Source organism: Myxocyprinus asiaticus, chromosome 21, assembly GCF_019703515.2.
Source record: "Myxocyprinus asiaticus isolate MX2 ecotype Aquarium Trade chromosome 21, UBuf_Myxa_2, whole genome shotgun sequence".
Classification (NCBI taxonomy): domain Eukaryota; kingdom Metazoa; phylum Chordata; class Actinopteri; order Cypriniformes; family Catostomidae; genus Myxocyprinus; species Myxocyprinus asiaticus.
The window spans coordinates 22,931,823-22,944,663 of NC_059364.1; the positions used below are offsets into that span (position 1 = coordinate 22,931,823).

Below are 12,841 nucleotides of genomic sequence, written 5' to 3' on the forward strand. Positions count from 1 at the left end.
ACAATCAGTTGGTCCCCATGAGGAAAACAGCTTATAAATCATACTAAATAATGTTTTTTGAAAATGTAAAAATGCGTTTTCTGTGAGGGTTAGGTTTAGGGTTAGGGGATAGAATATAAAGTTTGTACAGTATAAAAACCATTATGTCTATGAAGATTCCTCATAAAACATGAAAACCCAACATGTGTGTGTGTGTCTGTGTGTGTGTACTCTCATATGGGCAGCTGCCTTGACGTGCTGTATCCACAGGTATTTAAATTGTTAATACAAAAGTATAGGCCTATAACTGCACATTGTATGTAAATCAAAGAAGTTACATTGTACTTCTGTTGTGTTCGTTTTGTCTAAACTAATTCCACTTTTTAAGGATGCTTGTGAGCTGAGCGCATAGACATCTCCTGCCAGGAATTCGACTGAATTTGGGGAGTGGCACGTTCCAATTCCCAGGATTTAACTCTTCCATACATGGTAAACTTCAATATATCATGGCGTAACGGCCCACCCCTAAACAAACATAGGAAATAAACTCTTATCAGCACAGGGACCTGAGATTATTCGTCCACTTTTGAGGAAGCTCCGCCCTAGTATCATTTCTAAAATGTGAACGCCCTGTCACACTACAGTTAAGAAACTAAAGACTTTATACCACAGTTTATAGTGCACTGGTTCAGGATTGAGAACACCAGCCGTTTAGGCTACGTGGTTGGAAGTATAATGCCTCAACGTGTTGTTTTACAAGGTCCTGGGCCGTGGGGGTTCCGTCTGGTCGGGGGGAAAGATTTCGAACAGCCCCTGACTATCTCGAGGGTAAGACATTTTTCGGCTTGTTTGGTTGTGTTTAGATTTTGAATTTAACACAAATGAGATGGCTTTCAGTAGGCTGTATCTCATACTCACTAGACCCCGGATAAAGTTCCCTCATTCTTGCAGCTTCCTGTCGAAACGAACATATTTTCAAGAATGTGACCGTAACGAGCAGAACGTGAAACAATGTTGCAACCATCACCTGGATTAAAGGCGCTTCTGTTTTAAGTGCCAGTCTCATAAAACAAATGGAAGTTAAAGCAAAAAATCTAAATATGTAGGGGCCGAACACGTTCTTTCTTGTGCTCTAAAGGGCGCAAAAATGGGGAATGCCACAAATGCCACAGGGGCGCCACACAAATTTCCTGTAATACCTTACAAGCGCGGCCACATGTAGGCGTAGGCATGGGCATGGGCAGGGGTGGGCTGAGCCCACCCAAACGTGAATCTTGCCAACCCAATCAAACGTTTGGCAATCACAGCATTAAATAAAATATTTTATTTTTAATGATTTATGCATTGGTTTAAAGCAATTTTGGGGCAGGCTATGTGTTGCAAACATTGAGGCTGGGCTGTACCGCCCCAACCAATCACAAAATAGCACCAGAAATGTGTAGTTTTTTTTTTTTTTTTTTATGTTTGTCATTGGCCGAAAGCAACGACACACTCAGGAAGCGACTGCTAAAAACCAGAGAGTCAGAGATGTCAAGTGAGCGAGAACTGTAATACGAGATATTTTTGTGCAATGCATAGGTTTTTAGTGCCCGTAAACAAGCCTGCTGGTGTCTCCAGCAGTGACTATGTTGCTTCTGTTAATGTACCACAGACACCCTCTTCCTGCTCATCAAATATCTCCCTCCTCCTTAGTTCCCCAAAATCATGCTGTGGGTGTTTGCGAAATACTGGACCTGAATTGTAAAGTACCATACCCGCCAATGATGGTACTGTTCGCAGCACTGGCTGGATATAATGTTTTGCAGGACGCGTGCTTCTATTTCCCCTGTTGTACGTTCGCTGTCGCTGAGAGATGCTGTCTTCACCTCACGTCTTACATCTCTTATTTATATATTTTTACAGTGCTGTGATAGTTTGTTGTTTTTTGTAATTATGCTTTAAACTACTCTGTTTTCACCATGAAAATAACCTGTGGTGCTGACATGACATTACTTAGTTACTTCATTACAAGTAACTAACTAACTGCTTACAAGTTACCAAAAGCACAATTTTAAACAATAATGCAATGAGGTATTTTATTTAACTTCTATTTTATCTAACTTAAAAATAGAATTTTAAATGTGTTCAAATATGTATTTTTATTTAATTTTTATATTTGATCAAGAGGTACCTTCATAGCTACCGCTCACCCTTTGTCTACCGACGTTGCTCAAAACATGACAAAAATGTTCAGAGGATGGATGCGTTCTGGGGGGCAGACCAGAAAAAGGAATATGCATTAAATGCATTAAAATGAAGAAAACAATGCCCAAGTGGATAAAGCGAGATTGGTAGGCTCAAGTTATCACTTTATCACTGAAAATCTTCAAGATTGTCTTGAAGTTAACTGACATTTAACATTGTCGAAATACAGATGGTCAGCTAACATAAATATCAGTTCATTTTCGAGTATCTTTTCTGTCACGGTTATGCAAAAAGTTGGCATATGTTTGGGAATGGGAGTCCAATTGCTTCACATTTAGAGAGAAATGCTTATTTAAAAAAGTTGTTTGACCCTCTGCCATGTCCAACCTATATAGGCTCCTCTTTAACTAACCATAACTAAAGTTGCTGCATTTTCCTACCTTCACCTTTTGTTGTCTCGGTCAAATTAGTAAATTATTAGGAATTATTAAACAACACCTGAATCAATTATTGACTAATTCCAAAATATTGGGCAAAGAAGTATGTGATGGAGAGGCATGCTTCATTATCTATCATGTTGAACAATTAAGCCTCCTCTTTATTTAGGATGGAAATTAATGATGCAGGCATGTTATGAGTGACTGTTTTAATAGAAATATGACACCTATGCGTGCACTTCCAACTGACGTATTACGTTACCATTGTAACTTCAACCGCGACTAGATGCCTAAAGGAATCCTGACACTTAAAGGGGGAAGTCATCGTGTCACAGGTGAAAGCTGTCCCCCAAAAAAACAACATACTGACATATTTCCTTCATAGTTTGGGATGGAAAACTGCATAACTTCATTCCAAAGCAACAATGGGTGATTTATTTAGTCATATTGTGATCATTGATACGTAACAGCCCTAGCCAACATGTGTTTTCTCTGAAATAACTGTTTCAGGTTACTCCGGGAAGTAAAGCAGCCCAGGCTGACCTTTGCATTGGGGACATGATACTGGCAATAGACGGAGAGCCAACAGATGGCATGACTCACCTGGAAGCACAGAATAAAATCAAAGGCTGCATGGAGGAAATGGTGCTTTCAATTGACAGGTTGGTGGTTACTCTGTAAAAGGGGACATGTGGAGGTGTATCATCATATGAATTGTCAAAGAGGTATAGTTAGCTATGAGTATGCAGAAAGCATGAGGTGTTCTTCAAAAATGGAAAGTAAATTCCAGTTGCCTTTAAATAAATTTTACAAGACATTCTAGGATTAACATCCTTAAAGGGATAGTTTACCCAAAAAGGCAAAATGTACTCACCATCATGCCATCCCAGATGTGTATGAGTTTGACTTTATTTCTTCTTCTGAACACAAACTAAGATTTTTAGAAGAATATCTCAGCTCTGTAGGTCCATACAATGCAAGTGAATGGTGACCAAAACTCCAAAAGCTACAAAAAGGAGATAAAGTCAGCATAAAAGTAATCCAAACGACTCCAGTGGTTTAATCAATAAATAAATCAATTATTCTGAAGCGATCAAGTTGGTTTTGGTTGAGAACAGACCAAAATGTAACTCTTTTTTTTTTTTTCACATTACATCTTGTCATTGCAGTTTCTTGGCACGATCATGATTTCACACACGATTACACTTCCTATAGCACCATCTAGCGCTCTGCCCATGTGTTAAGCACTAGGAATTGTAATCGAGCTTGAAATAATGATCGCAAAGGAGACTGCTGTCAAGATATAAGTGAAAAAGGAGTTATCTTTTGGTCTATTTCTCACCCAAAACCAACTGGATCGCTTCAGAAAACATGGATTAAACCACTGGAGTCTTATGGATTACTTTTATGCTGACTTTATTTCCTTTTTAGAGCTTTTGGAGTTCTGGTCACAGCTTCAAAGTTTTGGTCACCATTCACTTGCATTGTATGGACCTATAGAGAATCTGAAAATCTTTGTTTGCACATGCCCCCCTCAGATTTTTGAGCCGAGTACATTTTTAATGCAACTTAATAAATATTTGTATGTGATTATTGTAGGTTTGTGTTTGTCAAAAACATTGGCAGAAAACTTGTAACCCATTGTCAGTTTAGTCAGTCCACTAGAGTCACACCTTTTGCAGATAATTTTGTATTTAAAACTGAACATTCTGTCATCTACCAATGCTTATGTGTCGTATGTGATGTCTCTATCCCTGAGAAACACTAAAGGATTTAAAAAAATAAATATATTTGTTTCCATACACATACAAAAGAAAATGCATGGTGATCACTGGCTGTCAAATTTAGTCGCAATTATACTTGTTTTATTTTAAATATATATATTAGGTGTGGATTCAAACCTGGGTCCCTTTGCATGCTAAATGAAATCTATACCAATACACTAACACATTTTATATTATAAAGAGCCACTAAGTTGTTTGAAAGTGTTGTTTTCCATCTCTTGCCTAGGGAACCGGGTGCCTCCTCATTAAAATATGCCCCTGTATTCAAGGCCATCTTGTAGTGTTTTGTAGATTCCCATTTAATAAAGGAAAAAAAAAAAAAGCTGTGTAGTAAATCCTAGCTAGCTGGGAAATGAATATGTGATGGGTTGGGCGTTGGCCATGCTGCTGCAGTAGCATGTTGAAAGCATTTTATATTTTCACTGTAACAATTTAGTGATTGACTGTCTGAAAGCCTTTCATGTTTTTCTCTTTGTAGATCTGAATCAAAAATGTGGTCCCCACTGGCCACAGAGGAAGGAAAGACCAATCCATACAAGATGAATCTGGCAAATACAGACACACAGGTGTGTTTCAGCTTTACTCTGATGTGAGCTTAGGGATTTTTAAATGAACCTTAGTCTAGGTTCTGTAATTTTCAAATGAGCTTTATAGCCCTGCATAGCACATGAGACTATTGTACATACTGTAACAGGACTTTTACATAGCTGCTTAACAAATAAAGGCTCGGCATTGCAGGCTGCCAAAATGAAATCATTGTTTATGCCCTAACAAGCCTTTTCCATGGAAAACAGAGTTTATCAGCCAAAACCATGATGCAAGACCCACATCCTGAATGCTAAGTTGGAAATTTAGGGTCAAATTTGGATGTTTTGAGTTTGACTATATAGTTGTGGTGTTAACAATGTTTCCTGACTCATACAGAGGAGTGTTATAGAACATAGTGTGTGTTTAAACATAAGGAACAGTTGCTAAATGAGTTATCAGAGGAAAATTTCACAATGTCATTATGTGGCAACACTTTTTCGTGTCTGTTTTGCTGTTGTTTTATGGTCTTTGTTCACATTAGCCTTGTTAAAATATTCACAGTTATAAACAAAATAATGATTGATTCTCATATATTTTCTTGTCTGAATAGATATGTTATATAGTCCACTGTGCATGTCTTATATAATGATGTAATGTCTTTGCCTTTGTTTCTATTGTTGTGTTTTAAAGCTGTGATTTTCTGCAAGCCTCTGTTTGACATGCTTTTCATGTAGGCAAGCAACACCTGCCTTATTTGCTCCTCAGATACCAAGTCTCAAGAGTAACTGGCCTTTTTTTCTGTAGGAGATTAAACATATAGGCTCTGCTCATAATAGGAGTGCTATGCCATTCAATTCTGGCAGTCCAAGGGTGGTCACCAACCAGTACAATAATCCTGCTGGCCTGTACTCCTCCGAAAACATAAAGAGTTTAAACAGTACAGTGGGTGATGTCAAGACATCTGCTGTGCCGAATGAATGCAGTAGGAAGTAAGCTTGCTGTACACAATCACTGTTATTCTTGTGGACTGTGAGATCTGTTGCCTAATATAAGGCATCATTCATATTCTTCACTGCTCTGAGAACTCTGATATTTATGTGCTGCACTCATTCCTGAATTCCAGTTCTGTGTTGTTTTAGTATTGTTATTTGAATTTATGGTTGTCTTAGGTGCTGTCTGAAACTTGCCATTTGGGACTGGGTTGAATACTATAACACCTCTGAGATAACATTGTTTGTCTTTTGGCTGTCATACGTCTAACCTTTTTCCTATTTTATAGCTCAGATGCCTCAAGACCAGGCCAGCCAAAGCCTGCATTACCTGCTGACTCTGAGGTGTACAAAATGCTGCAGGACAATCAAGAATATAATGAGCCTCCTCGCCAGTCTGCTTCTTTTAAAGTTCTGCAAGAGATCCTGGAAACTGGTATAATATCATACACACCTTGCACACAATGCTACATTCTGTGTGAATTATATGAAGGTCATCAGGCATTTGCTTCTCTTCCCAAAATGAGTGTCTGGGGGTTTTGTTATTAGTAATGATCAGTTTCTAACTCTATGTCTTTGGCCACTGCTGTGAAACCTGTTTTTTAAACTGCATCAGATGGTTGTGCCTGTAAAAAAGGCTTGTAAAAAAAGGATCTCTCTTTTTCTGCATCAGATGACTCAGATAAACCCTCTGGCTTCAGGAGTGTAAAGGCCCCCACCACGAAAATTGGAGCCTCATTAGGGAATGCCGAAAAGCTCTCAGTTTGTGACAAATGTGGTTCAGGGATTGTGTAAGTTTCCCATCTTTTGCTAATTTTTGTCAGAAACATCATAGGTCACACATATTTGCGTGTATTCCATCATAACATGTGCAATTGTGGCATTATACAGATGTTGCCATCTAATGGATCATTTTGGAACTCTTCACAGCTTTAGACATAGTCTAAAATCCAAAACTATATTATATTTTGGTAGAGAGATTTCCAATGGTGTTTTGCTGTATTTTGACTAACTCTTAATTGTATTCTTTATTTGTCTGTAAAGAGGAATGATGGTCAAAGTTCGAGCTAAGTTTCGCCACCCAGAGTGCTATGTCTGCACAGACTGCGGGATCAACCTTAAGCAGAAAGGACACTTTTTTGTCGAGGACAAGATTTACTGCGAGAAGCATGCACGTGAACGTGTCACTCCTCCTGAGGGTTATGATGTCATCACTGTCTTTCCAAAGTAGAATGTTCCTCCAATGCTGCTTTAAACTGCACATTCCCTCATGTAGGGAATTCCATAGGAAATCTGTAACACTTTATGTGGATAGTCTTCTACTGATGCTGCTTTGATGGTAAATTCATGTGTATAACAACTCTTACATGCACAGTTATTAGTGCATGGATTTCAATGGGCATGGGCGAGAGTAATCAGCACATATTATGTGAATATGGAGTCTGTCCAGGTGAAGTGCTATTTGTTATCATACATTTCATTGTCTTTGTCATTGCATACATATATCATAGTATAAACGGCTCTCGTTATTGGTGCTAGGGTATCTTATATGCTAGTACCAAATACTGCACTAGTTATAAGTTTTCAATAATTAACCACTGAATGTATGCATAAGTACTTAAGGTCATATTTCTCATGCACATCTGTATGTAAAGTCTATTCCAAGTATGTATGTGCCCACCCCCCATATTTTTATATGAAAATAACTCCCTTGTTAGAGAAATAAAATGTTGCATATCTGTTAAAATGTCTTATGGTCCATTTCCTTAAATATTTGGTTTTAACAGTCTTTTATTTTTAATCTTTGGGCTTAATAATTGTCAGTGTCACTCTGCTAAAAGCCTTTCTTTAAATTTGTTATAACTATCTCTGGATAAATAAATGTTTTTATATACCAACTGCATTTACTAATTCGATATAAATTGCTATATATTGCCATAATTTAATATGTCTGAAAAGAAAAAAAAATGTGTTTTAAAAGTTTAACATAGCCCTAAAAGCTTAATTATGAAAATAATATATTAATTAAACAATGTTTATAAGTAATGCAACATATACGCACAGAAACTGAATGTTAATGCACTAACCTCAATAGGTCAAATTGTGTAGATGTGATGAATTACAATGCAAAAAATGGCTACTATTTTTGCAATTCCTTGCATTTTAGTAGTCTCGGGTTCTGTACAACTGCACGTATTTTGAGCATTTTTTTTCTGTGTTTTCTGTGGAAAGCACGTTCAGTTAAAAAAGGGCGGGTTTTTTTTATTTTTTTATTACATTGAATAAAATATATTTATAAAATAGAGGGAACAAAAATCAACAGTACAAACACTAACAGCCAGGGGGTAAAAATAAGTCTATACAAATAAATAGCATACATAAGAGAATAAACAAAATTCTATGTGAGCAGAGAGCCGTCAATGGGCGTGACTATTCCCCATTTTCATCAACGTGTTTTTATAATCAGTTCCCATAGCTATCAGTTACAAAAATGACCAAGGCAGTAGTTTCGGCAAAAATAAATAAATAAATAAATATTGGCAGATTAATACAATACAATTAAGGGAACTTATTAGTATAATGTAGTAGTGTCAGAAGAGGTGGGTATTTTATGAAAATTGCTAAACATCCAAATGAATTGTTTTTGCGGAATGCCTGACCTGACTCAAAAAGCTTAAATGCAGGACTCTGGACACTGCATGATCTGTGTTTCGGGTGATATCCTCTCCACAGCCCTTTATCGGAACAGTATGGCCTATTTGAGGATATTTTACATCAGAAATCTAGAATATGCGTCCAATTTCAGCACCACTGCTGAACGTGAATATGACAAACATGCCTCAAAAACTTACATGAAAAGGCTACCTATGCAAAAAATAAAATAAAATAAAAAACATTATTGTCAATCATTGTCAACAAGATTTAAAAAGTTGGAAAATCAACTAATATTAAATACTATATAATATTATAATATTAAATACATTTGGGATATTAAAATGATTAAATCCAAATGCTGTGTTTACTTATAGGCACAGACAATAAGCTAACATTTGTCTATTTAAGACCTCTGTCTCTGTCCGAAATTCGCCAATTCTGCTTTGCGAGAAAAATCAGTTTGTTACTCGCAGATAACGCTTTCCCCAGCCAGACGAAATGTCAAATTTTCCTGAAAATTGCAGTTAAATTTTTCCAGAAACAAATCAGTACAGTGGTATTGTGTTTCTTGCCAGTTTGTTGATGAGTTTGCGGAGGGCCAATTGGACATGCAAGCACCCGACGCGCTGTAACGCATATCCAAGCACACACCTGACACCGTGAGGTTCTCCTGATCTCTAACATGATTTGAAATGTGTCGAACGTGGTCTACAATTCTCAGTGTTTCTGCCAATGCCCAAATGTAATTGTGAGCGAATCTCAAAGTCTCGATTTTGGTCAGTTTCGCGTCATCAGGAAAAGTTGGAAGCACGCTTCTCAGTGTATCCAGCGCGGAGTTCAGCTTATGCATGCGATGCCTTTCTCTGTCGTTTGCCTTCACTCTGCGATTGCCACGTTGTTTGCTTGGTGATTTACCTGGCATCATTTTCTTCGGGCTTTTCTTACTTGTGTTGTCATCACTAAACGTAGAAGAGCATTCTTCAGTCGACGAGTCTAAGTTACCAGGCTCAAATTCTCTGAGGTTGACTTGTTGGTCTGTGGTGATGTTTAGGGATCCTGGTGTGAGATCTAACGTTGAACTCCAGTTAGATTTAAAGGTCCCATTTCTTCCTACTGAAGCGCACGTGGATTTGGGGGTCATTCTGTAGGCCTGCATAAAAATGCAAGAGGATGAACCCAGTGTCACGCGTAAAATCGAAACTATGAGAAACATAGCCTATAATATTTCTATTGCTTACCTTCTGCAGCCTGGCTCAGTGAAACCGAGGTTCCTTGAGAGTGCTGGTCTACAGCACCGTGTTCATTCCCTCAATATATAAATCAAAGAGACAATAGAGGGTGATGCGCCCCTTCGTCATTTATGTCCCTTTATCCTATCTGCGCTCTAGGACAAACAAATTTGGTCAAGTGTCCAATCAGAACTGAGAGAACACTTTCTAAAATTTACTTTCAGGTTTCAACGATTCAATTACCAGCCAGGAGGAAACAATGTCAGTTCACATTTCTATAGGCTGTAGTTTTTTTGTCGCCAGCAAAGTACAATTAATATAGGTTAATTTCAACACGAAAATGGTTAATTAAGAGGATATTTTTTTCCATATTCATCATGATTTATTAATGAAAAATGCATATTTTTTCTTCAAGCATCAGGCGCTACGAGTAGTAAAAAGTAATTGAACGTGAACATGCATATTCTTAATTATGGAGCGCAACGGATGACTCAGTGTTCTCAATGTTTAACATACTGGCCATGTATGTATTATTCACATAACTTGTTTACAAAGGTTTTCAGGATTTTTAGTAGCATCTGTATATTCCTTTACAATAAATTATATTTTCTCAAAGCTGAAAAATAGACTTTATTCCTTTTCATTGTCATTGCCGGTGTATACCTTTAGGATATTTCTGTGCGTAAAATGTGTGTTGGCACAAAGGCTGAAAATTATTATTTTTTTCATTAAAGAAAAATGTGTAAGAACTTGTGTATATGGGCAGTGCCAGTTCATGTCACTGTCCCTAACGCAATAAAAACACAGAATATTGTGTATTGAAAATTATGCATAGAAAATAAAATGCGTGCGCAATGGAGTCTCCAAATGGAGTCAGTTATTAAGAAGATCAAGTGCGCATCAAATGTATGATCACAGTTTCGAACTAAAGAACTTTCAACGTGGTCGGGTAGCACGAGTTTACACTTGGCCCCAAGTCTTGATAAATCTTCATTTATTGGAGAGACTAAGAGCACTGCTATGGGCGAAAAATGTTTACCATGGTCCCTAAGTGTCCACAAAGGCACCCATCGGCAGTCTAACTAAATATGTATTTTGTAGGGTATCTGATAACCATATGCTTCAATAAAGTGGACAAATAAGCCAAGGAGATAGGTGCTGTTGTAAAGGCCATGAAATTATCCAAAGTAAACCACATATTACCGCTTTACAAATAACTTTTGATGCCAAATCCATATTGGGATATCGAGGGACAGGTGTGGGTTTGGGACTGTCAGATTTGTCCCCCGATTTTTATCAGTGTCGAGTAATATCTTGCTTGTTATGCAAAGTATGGGCAAACACAGGCGACCTGCTGCTGTGGACATCCTAGATATCGCTAAGAACACGATTTAACAATATTTAACAATAAATGAAGAGCAGGTGATACCTGCCCTTGATTGATACTTCTTCAACTGCTGCACTTTACAATCTGTTGTAATTATTTATCAGACAAAATCTATTTCTTATTATTTTAGCAAACAGAAGTACCAGGTGGGGCTTTATTTTCATCCCCAGCCTTTGTTTGAAGGGCATCTGAAGAAGGCAATCAAGGATTAAAACTCGCAGACCAGATTTTTGCCATCCATTTGTCCCAAACTGGCAGAAAAGCTATTTAATTCTTCTCTCTTGTTCAGACACGGAAAAGGCTGCACGTAAAGGAGAAAAGGAAACTTCACCGTGAAGAAAAAAACAACAACTTAAAAACATTTAATTAGAACCCGGATGCCATATGTACACCTCTTGTTAAAGCTCAAACAATGTAAACTCTTTTGTGTGGTAAAACGTGCACCTTTGGAGACGTGTGCGCTTTTGGAACGGTGTGCGCATCGAGACCAGAAAGATCTTGAGTACACTTCTTAGAAGAAGTAATGCAGTTTTAATGTGCTGTTGAGGCTCCTTTTAGAGTCCACCCATTGTGCTAAAACGCATATGCTTGTTATGACCGAATACACCAATTATAATTGAATAGCCAAGAGCTTTTTGCTAAAACTCTATTTGGTTTGAGCAATCGGGGGTCACACTCAATAATTAAGCTTTGGTGCAGTGAATGCGTCGGTTCACGTCAGCCTTTCTCCACATAGTGCCATATTCAGTGGCTTGAATCGAATTTATCTCACATTGGTGTAACTTGCCATTATTAAAAAAAAGAAAGAAAAAAAAGATGAATTTGTATTATTTTTTCAATGGGAATTAGAAAAAATGGGGAGAAAATAGTAAGAGTAAAGTCACTTTGGTAAACTATAAATTTGTCATAATCTTTAGGCAACTGTTCAACAGTTTGCAGGTGTTACAGGTTAGTTGCATTATTATTGTTAGACCGATTATTTTTTGTTGGGTATGGTAATAAACATGGTAGCTTTCCTTTCTTTTTTTTTTTTTTTTTTTTTTTTTTTAAGACACATACCACCTTGACCCACACACACCGTGGCCTATATTCACTTTAAGGTACATTTCGCAGGGTTATTCTTTTCATTTCACATATCAGCAAAAATATTCAAAAAGGCCTATAATGACATTTACATACATTCTCTCTTAGCCAAGTTGCTTGAAATTAAATGTATACTCTTTGAATCTGGAAAAAGGGAAAAGAAAAGAAAACTTTGAGTCTTGGTCAGTCTGAACCAAGACTATAAAAGTAGCCTAATTATTATCCTGATACTTTATTGTTGTAAAACCAAATTATGATTTGGATTGAACACACTGAACATTGAAAAAACATTGAAAACATAATTGCCTTAAAAATAGGTAAAGAATCAATCAATCAAACAAACAAACAAACAATTAATTTAATGCCAACAAAACGTTGTGTTTGTCTGTGGTTTTGACAAAGAGGCCTCGTGCCACTCTCTCCCACCAGAACCCATTTTTTTCTCAAACATAAATGGTCTCGCCGTTTAAGAGAACATCGTTATTTAATTATAAATGTGTTAAAATGAAGGGTTAAAACAGAGCAGCAAAATAACCGGTTGATTGTTTTATTTTGAAGAGCATCATTAGCGCCACCTAATGGTCAT

The 12,841-nt window shown here is 37.2% G+C and overlaps 2 protein-coding genes across 2 annotated transcripts; one reads left to right on the forward strand and one right to left on the reverse strand.

Annotated features, from left to right (window-relative positions):
* The first annotated feature begins 588 nt into the window (after positions 1–588).
* On the forward strand, positions 589–7,648 carry LOC127412256 (PDZ and LIM domain protein 1-like). The gene is made up of 7 exons (XM_051648480.1): positions 589–807; positions 3,111–3,262; positions 4,863–4,950; positions 5,717–5,901; positions 6,192–6,337; positions 6,575–6,692; positions 6,946–7,648. Exons 1-7 carry the CDS (start codon positions 715–717, stop codon positions 7,130–7,132), a joined length of 969 nt encoding a protein of 322 aa, XP_051504440.1. The 5' UTR covers positions 589–714; the 3' UTR covers positions 7,133–7,648.
* Positions 7,649–8,217: 569 nt separating this feature from the next.
* neurog3 (neurogenin 3) lies at positions 8,218–11,349 on the reverse strand. The gene is made up of 2 exons (XM_051648428.1): positions 9,795–11,349; positions 8,218–9,706 (listed from the first exon to the last, which is right to left on the reverse strand). Exon 2 carries the CDS (start codon positions 9,695–9,697, stop codon positions 9,020–9,022), a length of 678 nt encoding a protein of 225 aa, XP_051504388.1. The 5' UTR covers positions 9,698–9,706; positions 9,795–11,349; the 3' UTR covers positions 8,218–9,019.
* Positions 11,350–12,841: the final 1,492 nt, after the last annotated feature.